Source organism: Cnephaeus nilssonii (assembly GCF_951640355.1).
Source record: "Cnephaeus nilssonii genome assembly, chromosome: 20".
Classification (NCBI taxonomy): Eukaryota; Metazoa; Chordata; class Mammalia; order Chiroptera; family Vespertilionidae; genus Cnephaeus; species Cnephaeus nilssonii.
Window position 1 is genome coordinate 14,835,866 of NC_137091.1, and position 24,555 is coordinate 14,860,420.

The 24,555-nt window shown below is 47.2% G+C and overlaps 1 protein-coding gene across 1 annotated transcript in view; it reads left to right on the plus strand.

Moving 5' to 3' along the window:
- CMTM4 (CKLF like MARVEL transmembrane domain containing 4) overlaps positions 1–24,313 on the plus strand; it is a 51,422-nt gene extending 27,109 nt beyond the window's left edge. Inside the window, exons 2-4 of the mRNA XM_079800709.1 lie at positions 11,916–12,092; positions 14,725–14,823; positions 16,189–24,313. Coding sequence (XP_079656835.1) covers positions 11,916–12,092; positions 14,725–14,823; positions 16,189–16,353 — 441 coding nt within the window. The 3' untranslated portion in view covers positions 16,354–24,313. The remainder of the gene's footprint in view (positions 1–11,915; positions 12,093–14,724; positions 14,824–16,188) is intronic.
- Positions 24,314–24,555: the final 242 nt, after the last annotated feature.

The following is a 24,555-nucleotide window of genomic DNA, read 5'->3' on the forward strand; positions in this document are numbered from 1 at the left end:
GCATCATATCAGAAGCAAATGATAGAGGTTTGTCCCATTGCTGATGATCTTAACTTGGTTAAAGTGATGCCTGCCAGGCTTCTCCCCTGTCAGGTTACTTTTCCCTCACACCCCCTAACCCCGCCATGAAATTAAAATTAGCAAGTGTATTTGTGAGGAGATACTTATAAACTATGTAAATAGGTTGTAGTCCTGACTCAACCCCAGTAGTCCTTGGTAATGTCCTTGCCTTCTGATATGCTTATCGGAATGTCCTGTCCCAGACCTGGAATCTATCATTTCTCCTAGAAGTTCTTGTTCTTGTTCAGCCTGGGCACTAGAGATGGGAGTCCGGATCAGAGGAGTCTGTGTGCTGGGGAAGTAGGATGACAAAGCCCTGGGAGCAATGAGGAGAGGCAGGATAGGAAGGGAGCAATGGAGGTCAAGGTGGGTGGGGGCTGATTAGCAGTGTCCAGTGTTGTAAAGGGTTCAGGGACTGGGTTTGAACCCCAACTCTGCTACTGATGAGACTTTGTAATCTTGTATTGGTTGCTTAACATCTTTCCCTCATTTTTGTCAATAGGATGGTGATTAAAAACCATGTGCTTCTTGGGGTGATAAAAATATTCACAATGGTGATGGCTGCATATCTTTGAATATACTAAAAACCACTGAATTATCCACTTTAAATGGGTGAATTTTATGGTGTGTGAATTATATCTCAATTAAAAACAAGCAAACCGACTCAGCCCACAAAGGGGGGTATCAAGAGCGACCACCTAGGGAGATTGGGGAAGCTGAGCTATAGCGAGGCAGCCAAAAGGTGAAGACACTGAAACAGGTCACGAATAGAAGGGATGAAGGAAAGTAAACTAATGGACGACACAGTGTTCAGAACCACATTTATAAGGTTACTTAAGAATCTTCTGGAGGACCAAGATGGCGGCATAGGGCAGACGCCTGATTGTTGCCTACCACAACAATTTTGAAACTACAACTGGAAAACAGAGCAGACACCATCCAGAACAATGGCCGGAGGAAATGCTGAGAGGGAATTGACCGATGGGAGTTGGGATCGGGAAGACGAGGCTCAGCTGGGTCCTGGATCCAGGTGTGCTCGCCCGGCGACTGGTTGCCGTTGCAGACCCGAGTGCCGCCACAGCGACCTCGGACCAGCCCGCCGCCGCGCACCGGGCACACCTGCCGCCCAGCGAGTTCTGCGGCAGCCGCCCCGGAGCTTTGAGAAAATGGCCGAAGGAATTGCTGAGAGGGAATTGACCAACAGGAATCAGGATCAAGAAGACGAAGCCCCGCTGGTTCCCGGGTCTGGGTGAGGCCGCGCCCCTGGGTCCGGGTGTAGCTGGATCCCGGGTCCGGGTGAGGCCGTGCGCCCCTGGATCCGGGTGAGGCTGGGTCCTGGGTCCGGGTGAGGCCACGCGCCCCCGGGTCTGGGCGAGGCCGCGTGCCCCTGGGTCCAGGTGAGGCCACGTGCCCCTGGGTCCGGGTGAAGCTGGATCCCGGGTCCGGGTGAGGCCGTGTGCCCCTGGGTCCAGGAGAGGCCACGCGCCCCGGGGTCCAGGTGAAGCTGGATCCCGGGTCCGGGTGAGGCTGTGCTCCCCTGGATCTGGGTGAGGCCGTGCGCCCCTGGATCCGGGTGAGGCTGGGTCCCGGGTCCAGGTGAGGCCGCGCCCCTGGGTCCAGGAGAGGCCATGCGCCCCTGGGTCCGGGTGAGGCCACGCGCCCCTGGGTCCGGGTGAGACTGGATCCCGGGACCGGGTGAGGCCACGCACACCTGGGTCCAGGTGAGGCCACGTGCCCCGGGGCCCGGGTGATGCTGGGACCCAGGTCCGGGTGAGGCCGCGCGCCCCTGAGTCCGGGTGAAGCCGTGCCCCTGGGTCCGGGCGAGACCAAACCAGAGGAAGTTGGACCTGCATTACCACCATTTGTCCACCATCCAGAGTTGAAAAGTCAGTGCCGATATGTACACATAAGGAACTGGTGGACATTGTAATCAGGTCTCAAAAGAACTGTTGGTCCAGAAAGAAACTTACTACAGACTGATTCATTTGCCTGTCAGCATAACTATTATTGCTCGTCTCACATTCGGTTCTTATAAGTATATTTCTAGTAACACATGATCTCGCTCATCTAGGGGAAATGATGAACAACATAGACTGATGAACAAGAACAGACCCAGAAACAAGGAGGCATCAATCGGACTGTCGGGCCTCAGAGGGAGGGTAGGGAAGGGTGGGGGTAGCGGGGAGAGATCAACCAAAGGACTTGTGTGCATGCATACAAGCCTAACCAATGGTTGGGGACAACAGGGGGGTGGGGGCATCCGTGGGGAGGGGTGGGGGATGGGAATGGGGGATGAGGACAAATATGTGACACCTTAATCAATAAAGAAATTAAAAAATTAAAAAAACAAGCAAACCAATTGTGTTTCTCACAGGATGGAATGGCGATTAAATGAGAGAATGCTTGTGGTAGTGCCTAGCACAGCATTTGACCCACAGTAGGACTTGGCAAATGTTAAATTCCTTAGGAGGACCAGAGGGTCACATTGTAGGGACCACTGTTTTTATTGTCTCTAAAGCTGGGGACACCATGTACAAAGACTGTGCTGATTTTGTGTAGTAAGGTAGGGAGGAAGGAACCTGAATCCGCAAGTCCTTGACTCTGTGGCAAGGCCCTGGGGGTCCCAGGTTTGGCCACTTAAGGAGGCTCTTCTCCTGGACCCGCCCCCCCCCGCCCCCCGCCCCCAGCTCAGTTGGATGATGCGGAGGTGCTGGGGGCTGTTAGGGTCCACGGGTCTCATGGCTGAGCTGGGTTTTCCAGGTGGGTCTCCTCCTGGCCTCTTTGAATTTATGGTTCATTATTTTAGCCTAAATTAATCTTTAGAAAAAAGCTACTCTTGGTCTTCTTGTTTCTCACTCAATGAGAAAAGCAGTGCTCTTTCCCATGCGGTTAAGGTGGTTTGTCAGAGATGTTAGGGTGGGGAGCGCCCAAGAATTAAAGCAGAGAGGAAGGGGAGGGGGAAGAGTTTGCTTTGGATCACGTGGGGATGTGACGCTGCTCCCTGGGATTTCGGCTTTATCCATGAAGCCAGGACGGCTTTATCCATGAAGCCAGGACGCGGGAACAGAAAACGCGAGTGCCAGCAGCAGTTAAACATCTTCAGCTGTGTATGGTTTGTGTCTGTGTCCTGTGTCCTCCTCATGTGCTTCCTTAGTAATGTAAATGGGCTGAAATGTAACTTTTTGGGCAGGGTGGCATTTGCAGTAAAATGTTGTGGGTATTCTTTTGGCAAGAAAGATGCTGACCGTCCTGTGGTTTTCTGAAATCATGTGCAATTATATCATCAAACCACATAATAAGATTTTCTGGACTTTTTTTAAAAAACAAAATATTTTGCACTTCACTGGGTAACGCTGTCTGAGTGCTCTAGGTAGTTGGCTGTCCAAGCCTATTTTAATTTGTCTGAGACGGTGATCTGCTCTGGTGAGCCATTGTTGACAAGTTATCCATGGGTTTAATCTGTGTGCATTCATGCTCGCTGCTCTGTCAGTATAATAATTTATGTTAAAGGTGAGAGTCTTGCCAAAAATGAAATTGAAATACAGTCTCCTGAGTTCAGCTCTTAACTTATGTATGGCTTTAGGATTCCAAAATAGCAAAATTATTTACACAGTAGAACCCAGCTTGAAAAATGTGTCAGGAGTACTAGTTGAGTAGGTCTTGTGACGTGGGCCAAACTCAGACCAAACCAAGCCCACAGCTTCCTGGAGCCGCAAGCAGGAGCCCTGGCCCTCGGTCCTCAAATGAAACAAAGCCTTCAGGGTTTGAAGTAAGCACAGCTTGGGGTGTGGCTGGTTGGACTGGTGACAGACCTGCCACTGCCCTGGTCCTCTCAGCCACCTCTTTTCTTCTGTCCCCCCCTAAACCCTTGGCAGCCTCCCGCTTTTTGTCCTAATGTCTCCCTTTCTTCTCAACAACAAGGAACGCACTTGCCTGTGCCCCGGCTCCTTTGCTTAACTAATCCTGCTGCCCAGTGAGTGCTCCCTGCCAGCCTGGGTGCCCGAGCACCCGAGGGCATTCCTGCCCTTCCAGAGCAGGTGGTTTTCTTTTCATTTTCTGCATCTCACAAATCCATAGCTTGGACACTATTTATTTAGCTGCAGAAAAACAATGGAACCAGAGATCAAATGCAAATACATTGATTGCAGGTTAAACCATTTATACCTGCATTTAGCGCCTTTGATTTGGAACCAAATAGTATTTGCTTATTGTTTATTGTCTTGGGGGACAGGAGGATAATATTTTAAATCTACCTTCCTCATGGGATGTCCTCCCTTGAGGGGAGCAGCTCTCGGATTATTTTTCTTAGAAAAATGCAGTAGTAGTTAGAGCCCTTTGAGAATGGGTAATCAGATGGTGTGCTTTGTCAGAGACCCTCATGGCACTGGCTCCCTGAGTCCTAGATTGTGTTCCTTGAGAGAAGTCATGTAGTGATGCTTTTTCCTTTAGGCAAGTGTGTGTGGAAGGAACAGACCCTGGATAAGTTATATGTTAGTCATCTGGTGTACAAGAACGAGGTATGGGGAGGAACTAGCTTTGGGCCCTGGGCCAAACCTTCTGGGCTACACGATGGAGATGCCACCTGTTTCCTCAGTGGGTGTGAACATCAGAGATAAAGAATGGACTGTGCCCAGTACAGAGCCTGAGAGCATCCTTACATTATTGATGCTCCTCTAAATGCAAGGCATTGTAATTCTGCGGTGCCTTGCAGTGCACAGCTAGCTATTTGAGCTCCTTCGGCAGACCATACAACATGGCCTGCGAGCTTATGTTTTAAGTGATCTGTCATTTAACAGACATGTCCATATTAGAGCAGCTTAAACCCCTGGCTTCGGGACTCAGATAGATGGTGGGGAAGGCCGTGTACCTCTTCGGTGGTTCTAACTCCAGGATCCTGTCTTAGCATCAGCTGTGCGTTGAGAATGGAGCTAGTTTCTGAAGTGCAGTCACTTCCTCACCCCTCCACTGCCCTCTCTGAGTTCTCTGTTCTGCACATCATGAGGTCTTTCAGCAAAAGCAGCAATTTAACAACTTGCCTTTGGGTCTTTGTGGCTCAATAGAAGCTACGTCTCATCTTTCAAATATTTTTTCCCCCAGTGTTGGTGGAAAGAGAGACACTTTAATTTTGAATGTGCTAGAGTTGATTAGGACTTGATTTGATATTGAAGATACTTTGGATCCTGCTGTGAGTGTGTGTGTGTTCATCACTTAATTAACAAGGTCCTCAGGGTCCTCAGTAGTTGCTACCCTGCTGGGTAAATGAGCTTCTGTTTTTCACTCTGTGCATTTAATTTGTGCATGACCTGAGCACTGACAAAGTTGAGTACTCACGGGCACATGGCTTTTTTTGTTTCCCAAACGGTTTTTCCTCCCAACACTGTGATGTATTGTTGACAGGTACACTGAAGGAAAAGAAAAATTTCTGTGTTCAGGTAACATAATCTACACATCCAATAAAGACAAACAGGTTATGTAATGTGAGGCCTTTTAGAACTGGTAATTTGCTGATGTACCCCAAGGCCAGGGATACAGGTAGGATTTTGTCTAACCTGTGAAGAAGTCTTCATGGATATTAGGGACATGGGTTATGGTTACTTTCTGGGGGTCCTTCCCATCACATTAGTGAGAGTAACAGTGGCCTTTTTATCATGTGCCTGCCTTCGGCTGTTCTGTGCCCACTTCCTGCCCTTCCAGGAAGTAGGATTGTGCGCTATCAGGGAGGCTTTAGGGATGATGAATTCTTCTGATAAAGGGACCAACTTGGACTTGCAGGGTGACTTTCATTTTCCATTGAAGTTTTTGTCATTTAAAAATATTCTTGAGCCGAAACCGGTTTGGCTCAGTGGATAGAGCGTCGGTCTGCGGACTGAAGGGTCCCGGGTTCGATTCCGGTCAAGGGCATGTACATTGGTTGCGGGCACATCCCCGGTGGGGGATGTGCAAGAGGCAGCTGGTCGATGTTTCTAGCTCTCTGTCCCTCTCCTTTCCTCTCTGTAAAAAGTCAATAAAATATTAAAAAAAAAATATTCTTGAATAGCTTCAAAACAAATAAGGATTGATTCTTAGAGTGCACTAACATTTAATTCATAATAAACCTGGATGTTTCAAAAGTGTTTATACATATGATATTTAACTTTTAAAATAAAAATATACATTTATTGTAGAAATTTGAAAAATAAAAGAAGCCTGTATTTTTAAAAAGTCTATTTACAATCTTAACCACATAGATGGATATTGAAATTCTGATTGTTTTGTTTGTTTTAAAAGAGTTTAAGTAACATAGTCAATATCTTTACCCTGACAATCTGGTAAGAGCTTATCAATAAAACCATTTGAATCCGGTGTCTTTAAGAGTGAGGGGGGTGGTAACATATTCATCCTGTAAATTTGTAGTTTTGTATTAGATACCCAGGGCATGTGCAAATTAAACATTATGCCTTTCTTGTCACCATGAACTGGATTATGCTTAGTAACAAACTTGAAATCTCAAGGTTTAACACAAGGGAGGTTTCCTTCTACTCATGTTACAGTCTCTCAGATCCTTGGTAAGCAGGTTGCCCATCAGCCTCACACAGAGCCACCCCCCACCCCCCCACCTGGAACATTGCTGGCTGTGGGGAGGGGGGAGTGAGGAGGGCGGGGGGGGGGGGGGCGTGAGGGAGCGTGGTGAAACTGTTCATGGTTCCTAAAGGCTGCTGCCAGAAGTAACAGATGTCTCATCCACTCACCTTTCGTTGCCTAAACTCAGAAGTAGATCAGGTTTAGAGAGACAGATGATTTGGAGGCCCAGTTTAAGGAAGAAGATACAAAATTAAATATATAAAGGTACAGTAGTGAATATTTAGAATGAGAAACACATTAAATTACAAATTTAAAAAGTGTTCCCTTTCTATTTTTGCCTCCACTAAGATGGATCATTTTTGAACTTGAGTATAGTCACTTAATTCTGAAAAAGTATACAAAATTAATCTGAAATGTACTAGTAGATGTATGTCTGAGCAATTCAGATTTTAGATTGCCACTGCATTGTATCACGCATCATCATTTTATGATCAATATGCTCTTACACTGCATACACTGACTTTCTGATGAATACGTGTAGGAGGTTGTCACTGGAACATTAGTTTCTTCAGGCTGTTTCAATGCGTTGGAGGCAATTTTATGTGCCATTGATTTGGGATTGTCGGACCTTGTCAGTTCAAGATTTGTCAGATATGTGAACTGACACATTGGGAGGCATGAACTGTAATCTCCTATACACGTACTCGCTCTTTGTAGTACTGCCACAGGTTTCTGCCCTACAGACCCTGGAATTCTAATAAATTTTATTTCATGTGATTCCCAACAAAAAGGGAGACAATGTTGAATGTGTTTATAATTGCATGACTACATTATTGAATATATTCCCGATAGGGCACAACTTCCATTTAGATACCAATGAAACCACAATTGTCCACTTGTAGTATCTTGCATTTGATTATCTGAAGAATTCTCCACAGATTAGCTTCTGGCTCCATATGTTTCAAACCCTGTTTCTCCTTCACCACCGACATACTTCTGTGGCATTGTAGGACCCACTTATCTTGTGAATTTTAGGGCCTGTTTCTTCATTATGATGTCAGATCAAAGCATATCTGGAAGCCATTCTTTCAGTGGGAAAGCTATAGTAACCATATGCATGAAAGTGAAAGCTAAACCCCAATTTAACGTATCCCTCACTCAACTTTTAATTTGCTGAATCCCCAAAATGCTTATTCTGTTCCATCACCACCTGGCAAAAGGAGTTGAGATAGTCAAGAAGTTGGAGTGCTGAGTGCTGAGTTCAGAAGTTCTGAAGCTTCATTCATCATCTTGAGGATAAATCTGCCTTGGGAAAATCTCATAGCACAAACCCAACCCCACTATATGCCTGCCACTATGTATTGGTGAGTGATACTGTTCATTACAAAAGCCTCCAGAAAGGTCCTGACAGTTGATACAACATGGACTAGAAAATTTTTAAATGTTTTATAGTAACTTAATCAGCCAACCCCCATCCCTCCCTTCCTACTTTTTGATGCTGCCAATCATACTTAGCCACAATTGTAGAAATCTGACAGCTTTTTAATATCAATTTACGTGTCAGCTATTTTTTGTATGCTTTTTAATTGATTTTTTTTAGAGAGAGAGGAAGAGGGAGAGAGAGATAGAAACATTGATGAGAGAGAAACATCGATTGGCTGCCTCCTGCACGCCCCCTACTGGGGTGTTAGCCAACAATCCGGGCATGTGCCCTGACCAGAATCAAACCAGCAACTTCCTGGTGCATGGAATGATGCTCAACCAACTGAGCCAGGGCTTAATTTTTAAAAACCTCTTCTTTAGAATATGAACTAAGGAGCAGGGAATTTTATGTTTTGTTCACTGCTATATTAAATGGTCTATTAGATTTGCATGTTCTTGAAACCATTTTTATTTTAATATTTAAGAATGTAGGTGTTACCTTCCCACACAAATATGGTTGAAGTTAGCATACCAGAAACATTTGTAACTCATCAGTATAGTGTGTTATTTCTTGCCCAAGATTGCTAGATCCAATTACAGGGGTAAAAAAAGTTTAGGAGTTTCCCTTATATGAACTATTTCTTTGTGAATTGCCTGCAAGTCAGGCATGTAATTCAGGTGGAGAATTAAAGTCTATGGTTCTGAAGATAATAAGGAGCCATTAGGAGAAGCACAAAGTATGTGCTTAAACACCCATATCTTTGATTTGCTGATTATAATAGAAACTACAGGCCCAGTGCACGAAATTCATGCACGGGGGTGTGTGTGTCCCTCAGCTCAGCCTGCACCCTCTCTAATATGGGACCCCTTGAGGGATGTCCGACTGCCCGTTTAGGCCCGATCCTACCGGGCAGTCGGACATCCCGCTCACAATCCAGGACTGCTGGCTCCCAACTGCTTGCCTGCCTGCCTTCATGATTGCCCCTAACTGCTTCTGCCTGCCAGCCTGATCACCCCCTAACCACTCCCCTACCAGCCTTATTGATGCCTAACTGCTCCCCTGACAGCCTGTTTGCCCCTAACTACCCTCCCCTGCAGGCCTGGTCACCCCTAACTGCCCTCCCCTGCAGGCCTGGGTCCCCCCCAACTGCCCTTCCCTGCAGGCCTGGTCGCCTCCAACTTCCCTCCTCTGCCAGCCTGGTCACCCCTAACTGCCCTCCCCTGCAGGCTTGATCACCCCCAACTGCCCTCCCTTGCAGACCTGGTCCCTCCCAACTGCCCTCCCCTGCTGGCCATCTTGTGGCAGCCATCTTGTGTCCACATGGGGGCAGCCACCTTTGACCACATGGGGGCAGCCATCTTGTGTGTTGGAGTGATGGTCAATTTGCATATTAGGCTGTTATTAGATAGGACAGAGGCCTGGTGCACGGGTGGGGGCCAGCTGGTTTGCCCTGAAGGATATCCTGGATCAGGGTGGGGGTTCTCTTGGGGTGTGGGGCGGCCTGGGTGAGGGGCCTGAGGTGGTTTGCAGGCCGGTCATGCCCCCTCGTGACCCAAGTGGAGGCTTTGGTATCTGGGATTTATTTATCTTCTATAATTGAAACTTTGTAGCCTTGAGCAGAGCCAAGCCTGCTTGCTCCGTGGCCGCAGCCATTTTTGTTGGGATTTATTTATCTTCTATAATTGAAACTTTGTAGCCTTGAGAGGAGGTCAAGGCAGGTCAGGGTGTGCGGAAAGCTTGGCTTCCTCCATTGCTGAGGAAATCCAAGCCTCCTGCTCTCTCCGTGGCCGCAGCCATCTTAGTTGGGTTAATTGGCATACTCGTTCCTGATTGGCTGGTGGGCGTGGCTTATGGGTATAGTGGAGGTACGGTCCATTTGCATATTACTCTTTTATTAGATATGATGTGAAAATACCACATACTGCTGGAAAAAGGTGTCTTTTTCTGTGAAAGTATTGGCAGTGAAAAAAGCAGAGCTACCCTTCCTTTTCTGTAGGGATGCTAACAAGTACACCAGGAATTGTTTTATGGGTTTTTAGTGACTCCATGAGCCCCCAATTATTGACTGTGTGCAAATTATGTTGCTTAGTATCTTGGGAGTAGAGAGAGATGGCCTGGCTGTATCATTAATCCTATATAATAAAAGGCTAATATGCAAATCGACTGAATGGCAGAATGACCGGTCACTATGATGTACACTGACCACCAGAGGGCAGATGCTCAACACAGGAGCTGCCCCCTGGTGGTCAGTGTGCTCCCACAGGGGGAGCGCCCCTCAGCCAGAAGCCGGGCTCACAGCTGGCGAGTGCAGTGGCAGTGGCGGAGCCTCTCCCGCCTCCATGGCAGCGCTAAGGATGTCCAACTGCTGGCTTATGCCTTCTCCCTAAGCCGTCAGTCAGACATCCCCCAAGGGCTCCCGGACTGTGAGAGGGCACAGGCCGTGATGAGAGACTCCCCCCCCAAGTGCACGAATTTCGTGCATCAGGCCACTAGTGCTAAGCATAAGAAAGGTAGAATTCAATCACAGAGGAGCAAGCTTTCCTGAGAGAGGGTGGAATCAGATAATGTCTGGCAGGGAGGGACACAATCAGGGAAGGCACGGGGAGGAGGTGGCATTGAGTAGAGCGTTGAAAGGCATGAGTGGATCTACAGTAGGCAGAGAAGGGCCCCAGAACAGCATGTGCTTCCCATGCTGGAATCATCTGAGGATCCTGTCAAAAATGCAGATTCTGACTCTGTAGGTCAAGGAAGGGGGGAGTAGAGGTTCTGCTGATGTCGCTGGCTTGAAGGAGGCTTGAAGGACAGATCTGGAACCACCGAGCTGCCTCCTGTACGTCCTTGACCTTTGGAAACTGTTGTAGGCTTGACTTAAGGTAGGTTGTGAGGTGCTTGGTTAAAGAGGTGAAGTAGAGGCCAGGAGCTCATTCCGATCTGGTTTTAGGTGTGAGAACTCCACGCCTTTCTTTGATCACAGGACCATTAACTCAGCCTTTGTTTGGGCTTCCTCCTTTTCCTGAATTCTTCCTTTCAAAGTTCACCTGGTAATTTCCATTGATATCTGTTTGACTTTCTGGTCTCCAATCTCTTGGGACATATTGCTAGACTGTAACTTTGATCCTTCAGAAAGAAATTGATTCTGTTTTTGGTATATTTAACAATGGTTTTATCAACTGCCAGTCTGTCTTTTTGTGATCCAGTCGAATGATAAACTTGTAAAAACCATAGCTCATGAATTAACTAAATGGGCCTCCTTTTTAGAGTAGAGACTATAAATTAGAAACGTGTGTAGACAGTGTCCACTTACTCATGGCAGAGATAGTACTAAAAAAATCACAGAGACATTACTTTCTGCTTCTTCGCAAGGGCCACACCGCGACAGACTGGATTCAGTGTACTGTGGTGGGGCTTAGATATCCACACGAGGAATTTGATAACGGCTCTGTACCTTTACATCCTCATGTAAGCATTGAACCAGGTCATACTGCTGACATGATTAACTGCTGTCCCCAGAGGGAAACTCTGTGGCTGCATAGGGTGGCGGTGGTGGGTTTTATTTAAACGTGGCAGGCACAGCCCAGCCGGCGTGGCTCAGTGGTTGAGCGCCCACCTATGAACCAGGAGGTCACGGTTCGGTTCCCGGTCAGGGCACATGCCCAGGTTGCGGGCTCAATCCCCAGTGTGGGGTTTTCAGGAGGCAGCCGATCAATGATTCTCTCTCATCATTGATGTTCCTATCTATCTCTCCCTCTCCCTTCCCCTCTGAAATCAATAAAAATACATTAAAAAAAATAAATAAATGTGGCAGGCACATATGTCCCCGGATGTGTACTAAACCTACATACACATGTTATGTTTCCAATCTTCTTCCTAGATTTTGGCCCTGATTGCGTTCATCTGCATAGAGACCATCATGGAATGCTCCCCGTGTGAAGGCCTTTACTTTTTTGAGTTTGTGAGCTGCAGTGCGTTTGTGGTGACCGGAGTCTTGCTGATTCTGTTCAGTCTCAACCTTCACATGAGGATCCCCCAGATCAACTGGAACCTGACGGTGAGTACAAGTCACCACCCTCCGACTGTGAAAGGATCGGCTGCTGCTTGGCCCCAAGGGAGAGTGGGAACCTCTCCATGTTGTGTTTGGTTCCAGTTCATTGTGGTACTGAAATATTCCATTGTAATTCAACTGTGAAATGTTACATTTCTTTACTGAGTTGAATAAAACTATAACTTAAATGGAATCTTCACTAATGGCAGAAACATCCTAACAATTACTTTGACCTCTTTGAAGATGTCATTTCAATTTCATGATCTTCTGAGAAGATTAGTGATGTCGATATGTACAGAATATGGGAAAGAGACAATAGAATTAATGCATTTTTGCATATTTTTCACACCGGACCCAAAATCCATTTATAAAAGAATTAATTCGGGAAGAATTGAAAATATGAATGAAAATGGCAATAACTTGCAAAGCCTTGGGATATTATTAAATTCAAAGCAACTGGGAGGACTGGAAGGAAGGTTTAGTGTTTGATCGGTCTTGAGTGGAAATGTGTCCTCTTCTCCCTGTGGTTTGGGTTCTTAACCCTGTTTGACAGCCTTACCCTCCAATCAGCATGGGAAGCTCCTGGCTGGTCACTCCCAGGCCCCTTTTCCTGGTCTTGTGGGTCTTGTCTTTACTGTACTAAACGAGAGGAAACTTAATAGCATTTGGTTTTCTTGGTATTTCTTTGCAAGTAAGCATGTGACGGAGCTCAGAGGGAATCGGTGAGGGAAACGCAGGCAAGCAGTCAGCTGCCTCAGCCTTCTGTGCCTGTGGGAGGACCCTGTGGGCCCCACAGCTTCTAAGAGGGCAGCAGAGGAGAGGAGGGCGCTGAGACCAGCTACCTCGGGAGAGCGCCTCTCTCTTTGGCTGGTGTGGCACCATGGAAGTGTGGCCCAGGTGAGGGAGCTGGGGAGGAGGCCGGAGCTGGTCACCTTGCCTGGCAGGGCCACTCCCATGTGGTCCTGTGGGGTGCCCAGAGGAGAGGGTCTTCCGACAGGATGCTCTCTGTGTTGTTCAGACTCTTTTAGGAGGAAAAATAAGAGCAGAGCTGAACCAGAAAAGTGAAAGACATTGAAGACTGAGTTGGTTTTGTCTCAGCATTGAACACTGAGAAAAATGTGATTTAAATTTAAACTCTAAAACCTCAAGATAGTGGAGGCATTTTGTCTGAGTTTTTATGACAGGTTTTAATGTCTCAACTATTTTTAAGATTAAGTTTGTGTTACCTGTAGGAAAATGCTTACAGAGTTGTGATCTAAATTGATAGCGTAGTAAACAGATAGCAAAGAGAACCTCATAAACCTCCCCCAAACAAAATGCAAGCTCTGTGGGTTTTGTTGTTGTTTTGTTTTAGATGTTAGTTTTTATGTGTAGGCCTCTGATGTTATAAATATTAGCTTGTTCAAATTTGTTTTGAACACTGTGCAAATCAAACCTATTTGTGGGCCAGATATGGCCAATAGGCCTGGAGTTAGCACCCTCTAGGCCAGATCCCCTTGATCTGTTATTGGAGTTACTTGGGCTCACACCTGTACTCACTAGTATGTTACTGGAGGAGGGACTCGAAAACATGGTATGTGAGGGTGACCTTCCTTTGCTTCTGTTAGCGTAGGAGGGCTGCAGCCGGGTGTTTCAGGGCCCAAACAGGAAACATGGAGTGGCTGCTTATGAGACTGCAGGGAGTGGGGACAGCTGTGGCAAACTGGAAAACATGCCTCTTATAGAGTACATATCCCATTAAAAGTATTTTATTTTATTATTATTATTTAATATATTTTTTATTGATTTCAGAGAGGAAGGGAGAAAGAGAGATAGAAACATCAGTGATGAGAGTGAATCATTGACTGGCTGCCTCCTGCACATCCCCTACTGGGGATCGAGCCTGCAACCTGGGCATGTGCCCTTGACCGGAATCGAACCTGGGACCCTTCAGTTCTCAGGCTGACGCTCTATCCACTGAGCCAAACCAGCCAGGGCCCATTAAAAGTATTTTTTAAAAGTTAAGTACCAATGTTGACTAATATCCCCCCCACCCCCCAATCCACAGTGAGGGCATGCCTGGGTGTGCCCCCTAGCATAAGTGGAACAACGCACGTTAAGAGCCTTGGTTTTGTTCCGGGGCCAAGGAGCTCAAGCAGCAGGTGCCGACTAACTTTTGCAGTACTCTAGTTTTAAGCTTTTTAAACTGTGCAAGTAAGTGGTTGTTATAGAAAAACTGGACGATATAGATATTAAAATAGAATAAATAAAATCATGTGATCACGCAAGAGAAATGAAAACACGTCTGCAGAAAAGCTTCCACATGCCAGGATGATTTGAATGAGTTTTTAAGAGACAACAATGGAACCCTAAGTGGTAATTAGTGTGCATGTCCTCGATAGGCTAGCAGTTTGCGTTTCTGTAATAAGTCATTGAGAAATGGTGACGTGGGTTTTGCCGTGTGGTTTATCCAGTAGCATCATCCACAGTTATGGTGTTTGCCTTCCTTTGTACAACCAACACCCCCGGGGCCATTGAGATGAAACTGGAGCCAGCACAGAGGCTGGGTATTGTTCTTGTTTCGAAAGTTCTTCAATGGCTTTCAGGGCAAAGCATGAGATGCTTCTTTTCAAGTGATTTTGTTTATCTTTTTCTTTAGGATTTGGTCAACACTGGACTCAGCACTTTCTTTTTCTTTATTGCTTCCATTGTACTGGCTGCTTTAAACCACAAAGCCGGAGCAGAAATTGCTGCCGTGGTAGGTGAACTCAAGTGGTTAAAACATGGGCTGATGCGTATACTTCTTGTGACTTGCTGTCCTCTGTCCCCTTATATGTGTCCTACTCATTGTCCTTTAGCTTTTTCTTTGCTAATGAAATTGTTATTGGGCCAGTGGAGGTCCCAGTCCCTTCAGTGCTATGGTTCTCAAACTGTGCTTCCCGGAACAGCAGCCTCAGCATCACCCAGGAACTTGTTAGAAATGCCATTCTCAGGCTCCCCCAGAGCCACAGAATCAGAAATGTGTTTTAACCCGCCTCCAGCTGACTCAGGGGCGCACTCAAGTTTGAGAACCACTGCTCTAGTCTGTTTCCAGCAGGACCCTGGATGTCTGTCTGTTAGTGGTGTTGCTTTTTCCAGCCTACGGGTCTTAATGATGTGGAGGTCTTAATGGAGAACACAGTCTTGACACCACTTAGTAGTCAGATGACATTTTTGCTCTTCAGGGTAGAATGCCATGGGGGGTGGGGTGGGAAGCAGATAATGTAAGATTGTCTCTGTGCTCTGCATTTCTGTATTCTGTATTTACAAAGAATATGTAGCATTTTTGTAATGGGGGGATTAAAAGGTTCATGAAAAATATTAAACGAGCTGCTCTCCCAGGTGTCACTCAGTAGATTCATCAGTCATTATTAACCAAGCCAAACCTGCTGCTTCTCACCCTGGAGCTGCCTAGGTGACAGGCAGCTGGAGAGCAGGTGGGGGTTTGAGGGCTGTGCTTTGGAATATCAGGCCTTATGGCTTGAGTTGGGCTCACACATGAGCCCCTGATTTTCTGTGTGCATGGGATTTTGTCTACATGTATTTTTCTCATCTGGGACCAGTGACCATGAAGGTGCTGTAAAGGAGGCATTTTAAAATTTTTAATTGATTTTAAATATGTTTTTATTGATTTCAGGGAGAGGGAGAGGTAGAAACATTAATGATGAGAGAGAATCATTGATCAGCTGCCTCCTGCACACCTTCTACTGGGAATCGAGCCCACAACCCAGGCATATACCCTGACTGAGATTCGAACCATGACCTCCTGGTTCATAGGTCAACGCTCAACCGCCGAGCCACACCGGCTGGGCAAAAGGCATTTTTGTAATTAAAGAAAAAAGATCCAAAATACTTTGTGAGAAACCTTAGGCTGTCTTCAGGTCAGGCAGAAATGGACATAGTTACAGGGACATAAAACAATGTCTTCTGTGGGTCACATGACTATAGATTTGGCCACAGTCTGACAGCTAAATGTTCATCCGGCCAGGTGTTGGGGGCACAGCTGTAAGCCGCTCAGGGTCCTGCCCAGACACCTTGTAGACTGCTGATGTGTCTGAGGACTATCCATGCCTGTTTCTCGTAGATATTTGGCTTCTTGGCAACAGCGGTGTATGCGGTGAACACATTCCTGGCCGTACAGAAATGGAGAGTCAGCATCCACCAGCAGAGTGCCAATGACTACATCCGAGCCCGCACCGAGTCCCGGGACGTGGATGGGCGCCCGGAGATCCAGCGCCTGGACACATGAGGGCCCGCCAGAGCCCTCCCTCATCCTCGTGCCCGTCCTTTCAATCAAGTTTTCTTTCCCTCGTCATGACAGATTCTCACGTGTTTAAGCTGAATTTTGTCCTCTTTGGTAAAGTTCATTTTGGGAAAGGTCCCCCGCCTCCCCCAGAGTGGCCCTGTTAGGTATGTGAGGCGGAGAGCCCCTGCACCCTGCTGTGTAGACAGAAGTGGGTGGGAGAGACCTACGGGTTCTCCAGCGTTTGGTGGCCGTGGGAGCAGCCCGTCTCCCTGGCTGCCATGTCCACTTTAGGTCTTCACCGGCCCTGAGCACAGGCTTCCTTCCCATCTGACTCTGAGCCACCCTGTCATATGTATTTGTGACAAGTCAAGACTTTGGATTAAATGGGGGCTGCCACAAGGGGGGAAGTCAAGGAATGAAGGTACAAGGTTGGCACAGTCTGTCAGCAGTGATTCCTGGGCAGCCCCCATGGTGAGCTCCATCAGCGTTAGTCTTGCTGCCAGGATCCTCCCCTACTGCTTGTCTTCCATGCCCCGGGCGTCGAGACAGCCAGCACAGGCCCGGCAGCCACGTGTGGCACTGAGGGTTGCAGTGATGGGTGTGCTGGTGAGCTCTGGGCTGGGTCTGGACTTTGGGGGGATGGGCAACGCTGGTGTCCCCTTGGGACAGCTCCACAGAACTGTTGACATGCAGGAGGGTTACCTTTCACTTCCCACCTGCTGAGAAAACACTCGATTCTTCCTCAAATGAATCACCTCCCTGATCCCAGATTCTCCTCCAGGAATATGGGGACCATCTTGTTTTTCTCTCTCCTAACTACCCTTAATGCTTTGAGGCTGCATTGCAGATTTCCTATCATTTTACCTCCTCAGGTAAAATCCAGGAAAGAAACGCAGTCCATCCCGCCAGCCAGAACACCTGCCCGTTTGGACTGCAGGTGGGGACCCTCCATTAGAGATACGTGCTAATTCTCAATGACCTGGGAAAGTTCTAACGTGATTCTGTGTAGACTTGTCTAGGACTCAAAAATACTTGAATTTGCACCATGACATCCTTTCATTGATATTTGAAAAGGCACGAATTGAAGCTTTTCAGGGTCCTAACTATGAACGTCCATCTTAGAAGTTGTTGGGAAGAAATCTAGGTATGTCCAATTTTTGAACTGATTCTTGCTAAAGTGAAGATTTTTGTGGTGAAGGAGTTAAATGAGCCCCTATGATGCTGTAGTGTTGTCTTTTTCTTCCTGTTGGAGATTAATTGTATCTTTTATGGAAAATTGTTTTAATTTGTCAGGTTTTCACTCTGAGCTGTTTTTGATGTTTACAAACCTCACTCTAGCTCTAATGCTTTGTGATTAGCCCTCACCAAGGAAAAAACAGTTACTGCTGGTGGGAAAGTGGGAAGATCTTGCAGTAACGCGGAGAACCTCCAGGAGCTTGTGCTAGTGAACGATCCCAGCGTTGGCAGCGTTCTGTGTGATAAGAGAGAATAGGGAATGTCTTTGGGGGTGGCGGGAGGAGAGCATGCGTGGGAAAGCGTCCGTCTATGCGTGTGTGGCATTGCATTCTTCATAAAGAGCAGCGTTGGGGGATTGATCAGGTGGCTGGGGATTCCTAGGAAATGGTACTCTGCTATCTCTGAGGGGGCGGGGTTAGGGGTTAGCTCCCTGAACTGAACATCTAGTACAATCTGAGTTTTGCTGCAGTTCTTTCCCTGGGCACCGGCCCAGGTCACATGTGCAAGCCCCTTGTCTGCTTCAGGGGCCATGGCTGTGGGTGCAGACCCAGCTGGTCTGGGGGTAACTCACCTCCCTCTGCTCCCCTAGAGGGCAGCCAGGCCTGGTCACAGTGGGGCGTGCTGCCCAGAGGGTCTGATGGAGCCCTCTCTCCATGTCTGTCCTGAGGCAGTACAAGTCACGCTTCACAAACTTTGAACCTATTCTATATAGGGATTTTTTTAGGAGATTCTAACATCTGGATTTTATCTGTTCATTTTATGTATTTATTTTGCATTTGTTGAGTGTGTATGCCTAGTCAAAATTGGGCTTATCTCACTCTGCGAGTTCCCTTTAAAAACAGGGTCACAAAGACTCGGCCTTGCATTAAATGGGCCCTGCTTGGAAGGACCACCCTGTACTTTATCAGAAATCTCCTGCCGGGAATCATGTGACTTGGCCTCAATAAAAAGCCGCCTTTGAAGTGAGATTGAAGGAAAGAAGACCATTCAGGCAGGATTGCTGCCCAAGTTTTCCCAAGGCACTTCCATCGGACCAGTTGATCATCTCGGGAGAAGGAACCTCCTGGCCTCCTGAGGCTGTGCTGTCAGCGGCAGGAAGCCGTGCTGAAGCCCATGGACCCTGTAAAGGCTGATGCTGAGGAAGAGTGATGACACCGAGTGCCACAGAGCGACTTAGGAGTTAACGTGCATCGTAGGGTTAGACTCTGGAATAATTTATGTCCCTGTAACTATTTAATATCCTTTGTGCCATGAGGCTCTCCCATGGAGTTTGTAAATATATTTCTTTCTATTTAATTAGCTCTCGCGCTGGTGTGCTGCACCGCCATCCATCTCGTCACCTGTGGCAGTGTGGTGGTGAGAAGTTGTGAAGGGGATATGCCTGTCCAGGTGACTGTAAAGACACCTGCGTTCTTCTTACATTGCCTCTGTACAAACAAGACAATCTAGATTTCTGGGGGCCTATAGCACTTCTTTTTCTGGCAAATTAAAGGAAGCGTGTTTTTGCATTTAATAGTTCCAATATGGGTCAATGTCAGTTTGTTTGGGGGTATTTTCAGACTGAGGCAATCTTAGTGTTTCTCAATTTTCTGGTGGGATGATAATGGCTTTCATGGTCTGTGCCAAACCTGAAGAGAGCTACAGTTGCTTTGTGCATTTGAATTTGTTCCTAGCGACTGTATGGTTGAAACCCTCAAGCATTTGGTGGTTTTAGATGGATGCAAACACTGACGTCTTCAGAGAAAGTTTATCTTGGCACGGATTTGGTGGATGTGGTATTTTTTCTCTCTGATTCTCCTTTATCTTCCCTTTACACTGAATGAAGGCATGAAAGGAAATACCTTCTCCCTTTCATACAAAGAGATTGCAATCATGAAAGCCCAAAGGCACTTGGCCCCATATAATGCTGGGGAAGGACCAAGGCATTTATAGGTTAAAATCTCATAAAAACCCGGCCAGCATGCTCAGTGGTTGAGCATCGACCTATGAACCAGGAAGTCTCGGGTTTGATTCCCGGTCAGGGTACATGCCTAGGTTGCGGGGCTCAGTCCCCAGTGTAGGAGGCAGCCAATCAATGATTCTCTCTCATCATTGATGTTTCTATCTCTCTCTCCCTCTCCCTTCCAAAATATATTTGAGAGATTACCTTTGCCTAGAAAAAGGCAAGAATGTAGTAGCCTGCCCAGTCCCAATACTTATCCATGTCTTCCTTGGCAACCTGAACTGAAGGGTCGGCATCAGCAGAGCCCAGCCTGGCCACAGGGAAGCCAGTGAGGGCCCGGCTTGGCTCTGAGGGCTTGGCTTGGGGAGGTGGACAACACTCATTGCCCTTTGGGTACCATTACTGTCCCCTGGTAGGAACGCTTAAGCCCCTGGGTGGGTATGGCGTGTATCTGACTTCCACCCTGTGCTGGAGGCTTCTGGTGAGAGCTTTCCTTTTTTCATTTCTTACCTGAGGATATGTTTTCCATTGATTTTAGAGAGGGGGAGGTGAGAGAGAAACATGGATGTGAGAGCAACATCTGTATACACCATGATCAGGGATAGAACCTGCAACCTGGTTTGTGCCCTGACCAGGATCGAACCCGCCAGCCTTTAGTGTACAGCACATCACTCCAGCCAGTTGAGCCACACCAGCCAGGGCCATTCCTGCTTTTTTAAAGTAGGCAGCTTCATCTACCTTCTTGAAGGTTTCTTTAATTCAGACTTGGGGTTAAGCCATAGCTGGTCTCTGAGGAGAGGGAGCAGTCTTCTGTCTGCATAGGTCTGTGAATTCTTGCTTGCAATGAATGAGCCTTGAATGCCATCCTCCCCCTCCCCCCATCTGTCGTGTTCTACGTGTGGCCCAGCCTCATCTTTTCTTATAGACACTTGCACTGTTTGGGAAGAAACCCCTCTCCGTGTGTTTAAGAGGTGGACCAAGTTCTAATATCCGGCTGTGCAAGATTTTCTGTGGGATTTTAGAACCCATCCTAACAGATGAGTAGGGTGTGGAGACAACACGTGGCTAATTTAGTGATTCTGGGAGGCAGTGGCTGTTTATGTGGTTCCACTGGTGCCATCCCTGTTCAAAACAAAGCAACAGGAAGTCGCTGTGCGATAGCCTGGTTCTCATTTTCTCCATATCTTATTTATAGGAAAATGACGACATTGAACAGGTAGTAAAAGGCACAAACACTTTCTAGGTTGAGAGCTGCTGCCGATTGATTCTCTCGAGCAAAATAAAAAGTTGCTTCCTGCTCCAGGGATTGCCATTAGCTTGTGAAGTCTCCAGCCCACTTTTTATTTCTCAGTGAAGTTTGCAGAACCCAGGGCTCTCTCTTCCCCATGTCTTGCTTATTTTATCAGCACCCACTTTTAGGACGAGAAGGGTGATGAGGTGGGAGCTGGGGCAGGTCTGAGAGGTGAGAGGAGGGGGCCCCTCGGCCCAGGCTCTGTCTGCTGTGGGGCTGTTGATAACTAGACTGGTGACCGACCCAAGAAGTCTTGAAAAGATGTACTTGGTTAACTACCTTTCCATCCCCTTGTCTTTGGAACAGTGAGGTCTTGTGTTCTGGAATCAGCTTGAGAGCCGGAGCTGAATGTAGGGCCAGTGTGCCGTGGCGCCCGGAGGGCTCTGGATGTTGTTTGGGAACTCGCACGTCTGGCCAGGTGACTTGGATTCTGGTTTCGGTGCTACCTTAGAGCAGACTCGGACTGAACACTGCCTTGTAAGCTTCCCAGCTCTTTACAGAATCACGTGTCTCTTCTCTTATCAGATAGTGTTGAAATCATAAGAATGGTCTGGTTGAGAAGGTAATCTGAAATATTTGAACCTTTACATTTCTTTCATTTCGAAACTGTCTCTGAAAGAAAATACCCTCAAAATCTGTGAGATCTAGAACTGTCTTCTGAAAGCGAATGTTCTGTTTGACTTGTCTTCACACCAGTGAACGGCACTTATCCCCTCTTAGGCCTGAAACAGAGCAGTGGGCCCAATAGATTTTCCCTTTTTTGGTCTAATCTATATTCTTACTCCATTTGGATATAATTTCTCAATCTGGGTGATTTTTTTTTTCTAGTTTATCTTATTCCATAGGTATAAGGGTAAAGAAAAGTTACCCACAAGCCCACTGAGTTGGAATGAATCAATGGCAGTTTGCCTAGAATAAAGTTTATATTATGGATCCTTGATTAGTCTATCTTTTTCATAGGGTTAGTTTGTTGTCTACTTTTTGTTGTTATTAATCCTCAGCTGAGGATATCTGTCCCCCCTCCCCCCATTGATTTTTAGCGAGAGTGGAAAGGAGTGGGGAGAGACATAGAGAGAGAAACATCAATGTGAGAGAGGGACATCGATTGGTTGCCCCCCGCACGTTCCCAACCAGGGCCAGGGATTGAGCCTGCAACCGAGGTATGTGCCCTTGACAGGAATCAAACTCGAGACCCTTCACTTTGTGGGCCGATGCTCTATCCACTGAGCCAAATTGTATACATTTTTGATGCCAAGACTAATTCAGGCACCCTGGAGTGGTTTGGGCTGCATTACACAAAGGCTGGGGAGCCTTCATTAAGGGGTTAATAGCCTGGGCTCTAGTGAGCTATCAGAACTTGTATGGTTCTCATTTAGAGGAGGAAATTGTCTCAGATGACCTTTGTTAGTGGGATTAGTGTGAGGCTGAAAGTTTCTTTTCCTAAGTGTGCCTCAGAGGAGAGAAGGTGTGAAATAGTTGATTCCATAATAATCTGAAACCCAGTAGGAAGCACCTCCTTTTATTAGAAAAGCCACCTGAAGGGAAGGCCAGGAGGTAAGGCCTGTGTGGGGACCTGGTGCCCAGGCCAGGCTGGGCCACGTCTCGCTGGGGGCTGCTTCCCTCTGTGGGTCATTTTGCTTTCCTGCCTTTTCCAGAATCGATTTGCAAGTTTCAAGATTCTGTTCCCATCTCTGCAGAAGTGAGGCAGGCAAATATTCGGGGTTTGAAGGGAGAACTGGCTGGTCCAAGGGCTGGGGGAAGGCTGACTCTGAGGACAGGATGCCTGGGAGGCCCCCCAAGCTGGCCCCCCACAGAGGGGCCACCTGCTTCCAGCTCTCCCACCCTGTAAACCCACTAAGAATGAGTCTTCAAATCCTGTCTCAGGATGAAATGGCGTGTGCGGATAAAGCTTTTCATAACTTGATTTTTGATGCGGTTCCTCTAAGAACGCTAGGGATCGAAACTGTTTGTATATGTTGCAATTTGTAAGGGTTCAGGAACCCATGGCAAAAACACTTAACTAATTTATTACAGGTATGACTGTCCCTGCCCCTCCCATAATAGGCAATTCTGTCTCTGTATATTTTACGACAAATAATAATCACTTCACCTTTGGTGCCTTCCGTGTGTCGGTCACGTAAACACTCTTGTTAATCATGGAATTGAAAGGAAGATGTACATTTAGTTAAACCAGATAACACTATTTTTGTAGCGTGATTTTAGATTGTGTCCTTTTACTATTGCTTTCAGCAGTGCTGGTTTTGCGGTTGGCCATTTTCCCTGTAAACCTCCTATGTCTTTAAAGAGAAAAAGACAAAACCACCCCTGGCTGTTCCTAGCTCCCCTCTGCTGCCTTGTTTCTGCTTATTTAAACAGTCTGAGAGTGAGAGTATATTTCTGTGAAATAATTCTTAATCAGCATACCTGCATTGGGCATTTTTTAACCCCTTGTTCAGTCGAGGGAGATACTGCTCACCCCAGACAGTGAGAGGAACGCGGCTCCACAGGGAAAGAACAGAACAGCACCTTGGTGCTCTGACTTCCCTTCTCTGGGGCTAAGCCCGTGAAAAGGCCGTTGTCTGGGGCTAGTGAACCAGAGGAGTTCGCAGGCCTGGCTTTGCTGCCTGCGGCTGCCGGACCCCCCGCTGGTCCCGGGCTCACCTTCCACCGGATCCGATTGGTTGGTAGGCCTGGGTAGGCTCCCAGGCCCTGTCCGGTTTGGGGCCTGAACAAAATAGATTCCCTGCTGTGAGGAGCTTGATGAAATCACTACGAGATCACACTCTAGCTGCCCCCTCTTGCTTCCCCATCCCTGCAGGACACGAAAAATCTTGAGGAAACTAGCTGAGCCATTGCAACATGAAGGAATGGATTTATTGAAACAAAACTGTAGCTTTTTTGTCCTTTCTGAAGGCCCGAATATGTAATTATTTTCTAACAAAGCAAGTCAAGTCAGATGGCTAATAACTCTAGGTGATCACTCATTGGTATTGGCCCAGGGGTACTTTGGGGAGCGATGTTAATTTAATAACCATTACACTTTACTTCGTAAGTCTATTTCCTTTAACAGTTTAGACACAGCTGGGGGGTGTTCTGAGGTGATGCCCATGTGGTAAACTTTGGTTTATGCTGGTGGCTGGTCAGAGCTCCCACCCTGGCTTCTCAAACCGACACGGGTGCCCTGGGGTGGGCACCCCCCGCTCTGACTGGCTCGGGGGTTGGACTCTGCCCACTTGGAGTGATTTTGGGCCCCAAAGCCTTGGCTCCTGTTGGTTTGTCCCCAACAGCAGACAAAGCCTCACATTGCCCTCAATCCCGCCCCCCTTTTTCTTTTGAAGGACCAATTTTTCATGGTACTTGTCCTGATTGTTTTCATAGTGTTCAAATCTGTATTTTTGTATGTAGAGGGAAATAATTTTCTCAACACTAATCGCTAATATTGTATTAAATTGTCATGAAGGAGTTCTTGTTTAATAAATGGACATGTAAAAATGGTCTGGTCTCTTTCCCTGCTCCGACTTACCTCCCGCCCCTTCAAAGGCCGTGGACCCAGTTCCTGCAATGGGCCTGTTAGGTGGAGGTTGAACACAACCAGCGTCCACCGGACGAGGCCTCCGGGGACAGGTGTTGACAGGCAGCTGGGCTGGGGCTAGAGGTTGAGCAGAAACCCCCACCGTGACCCCTCGTGGCCTCTGCACATTCACCGTTCACACACATCCTCAGAACGTGCGTGTGT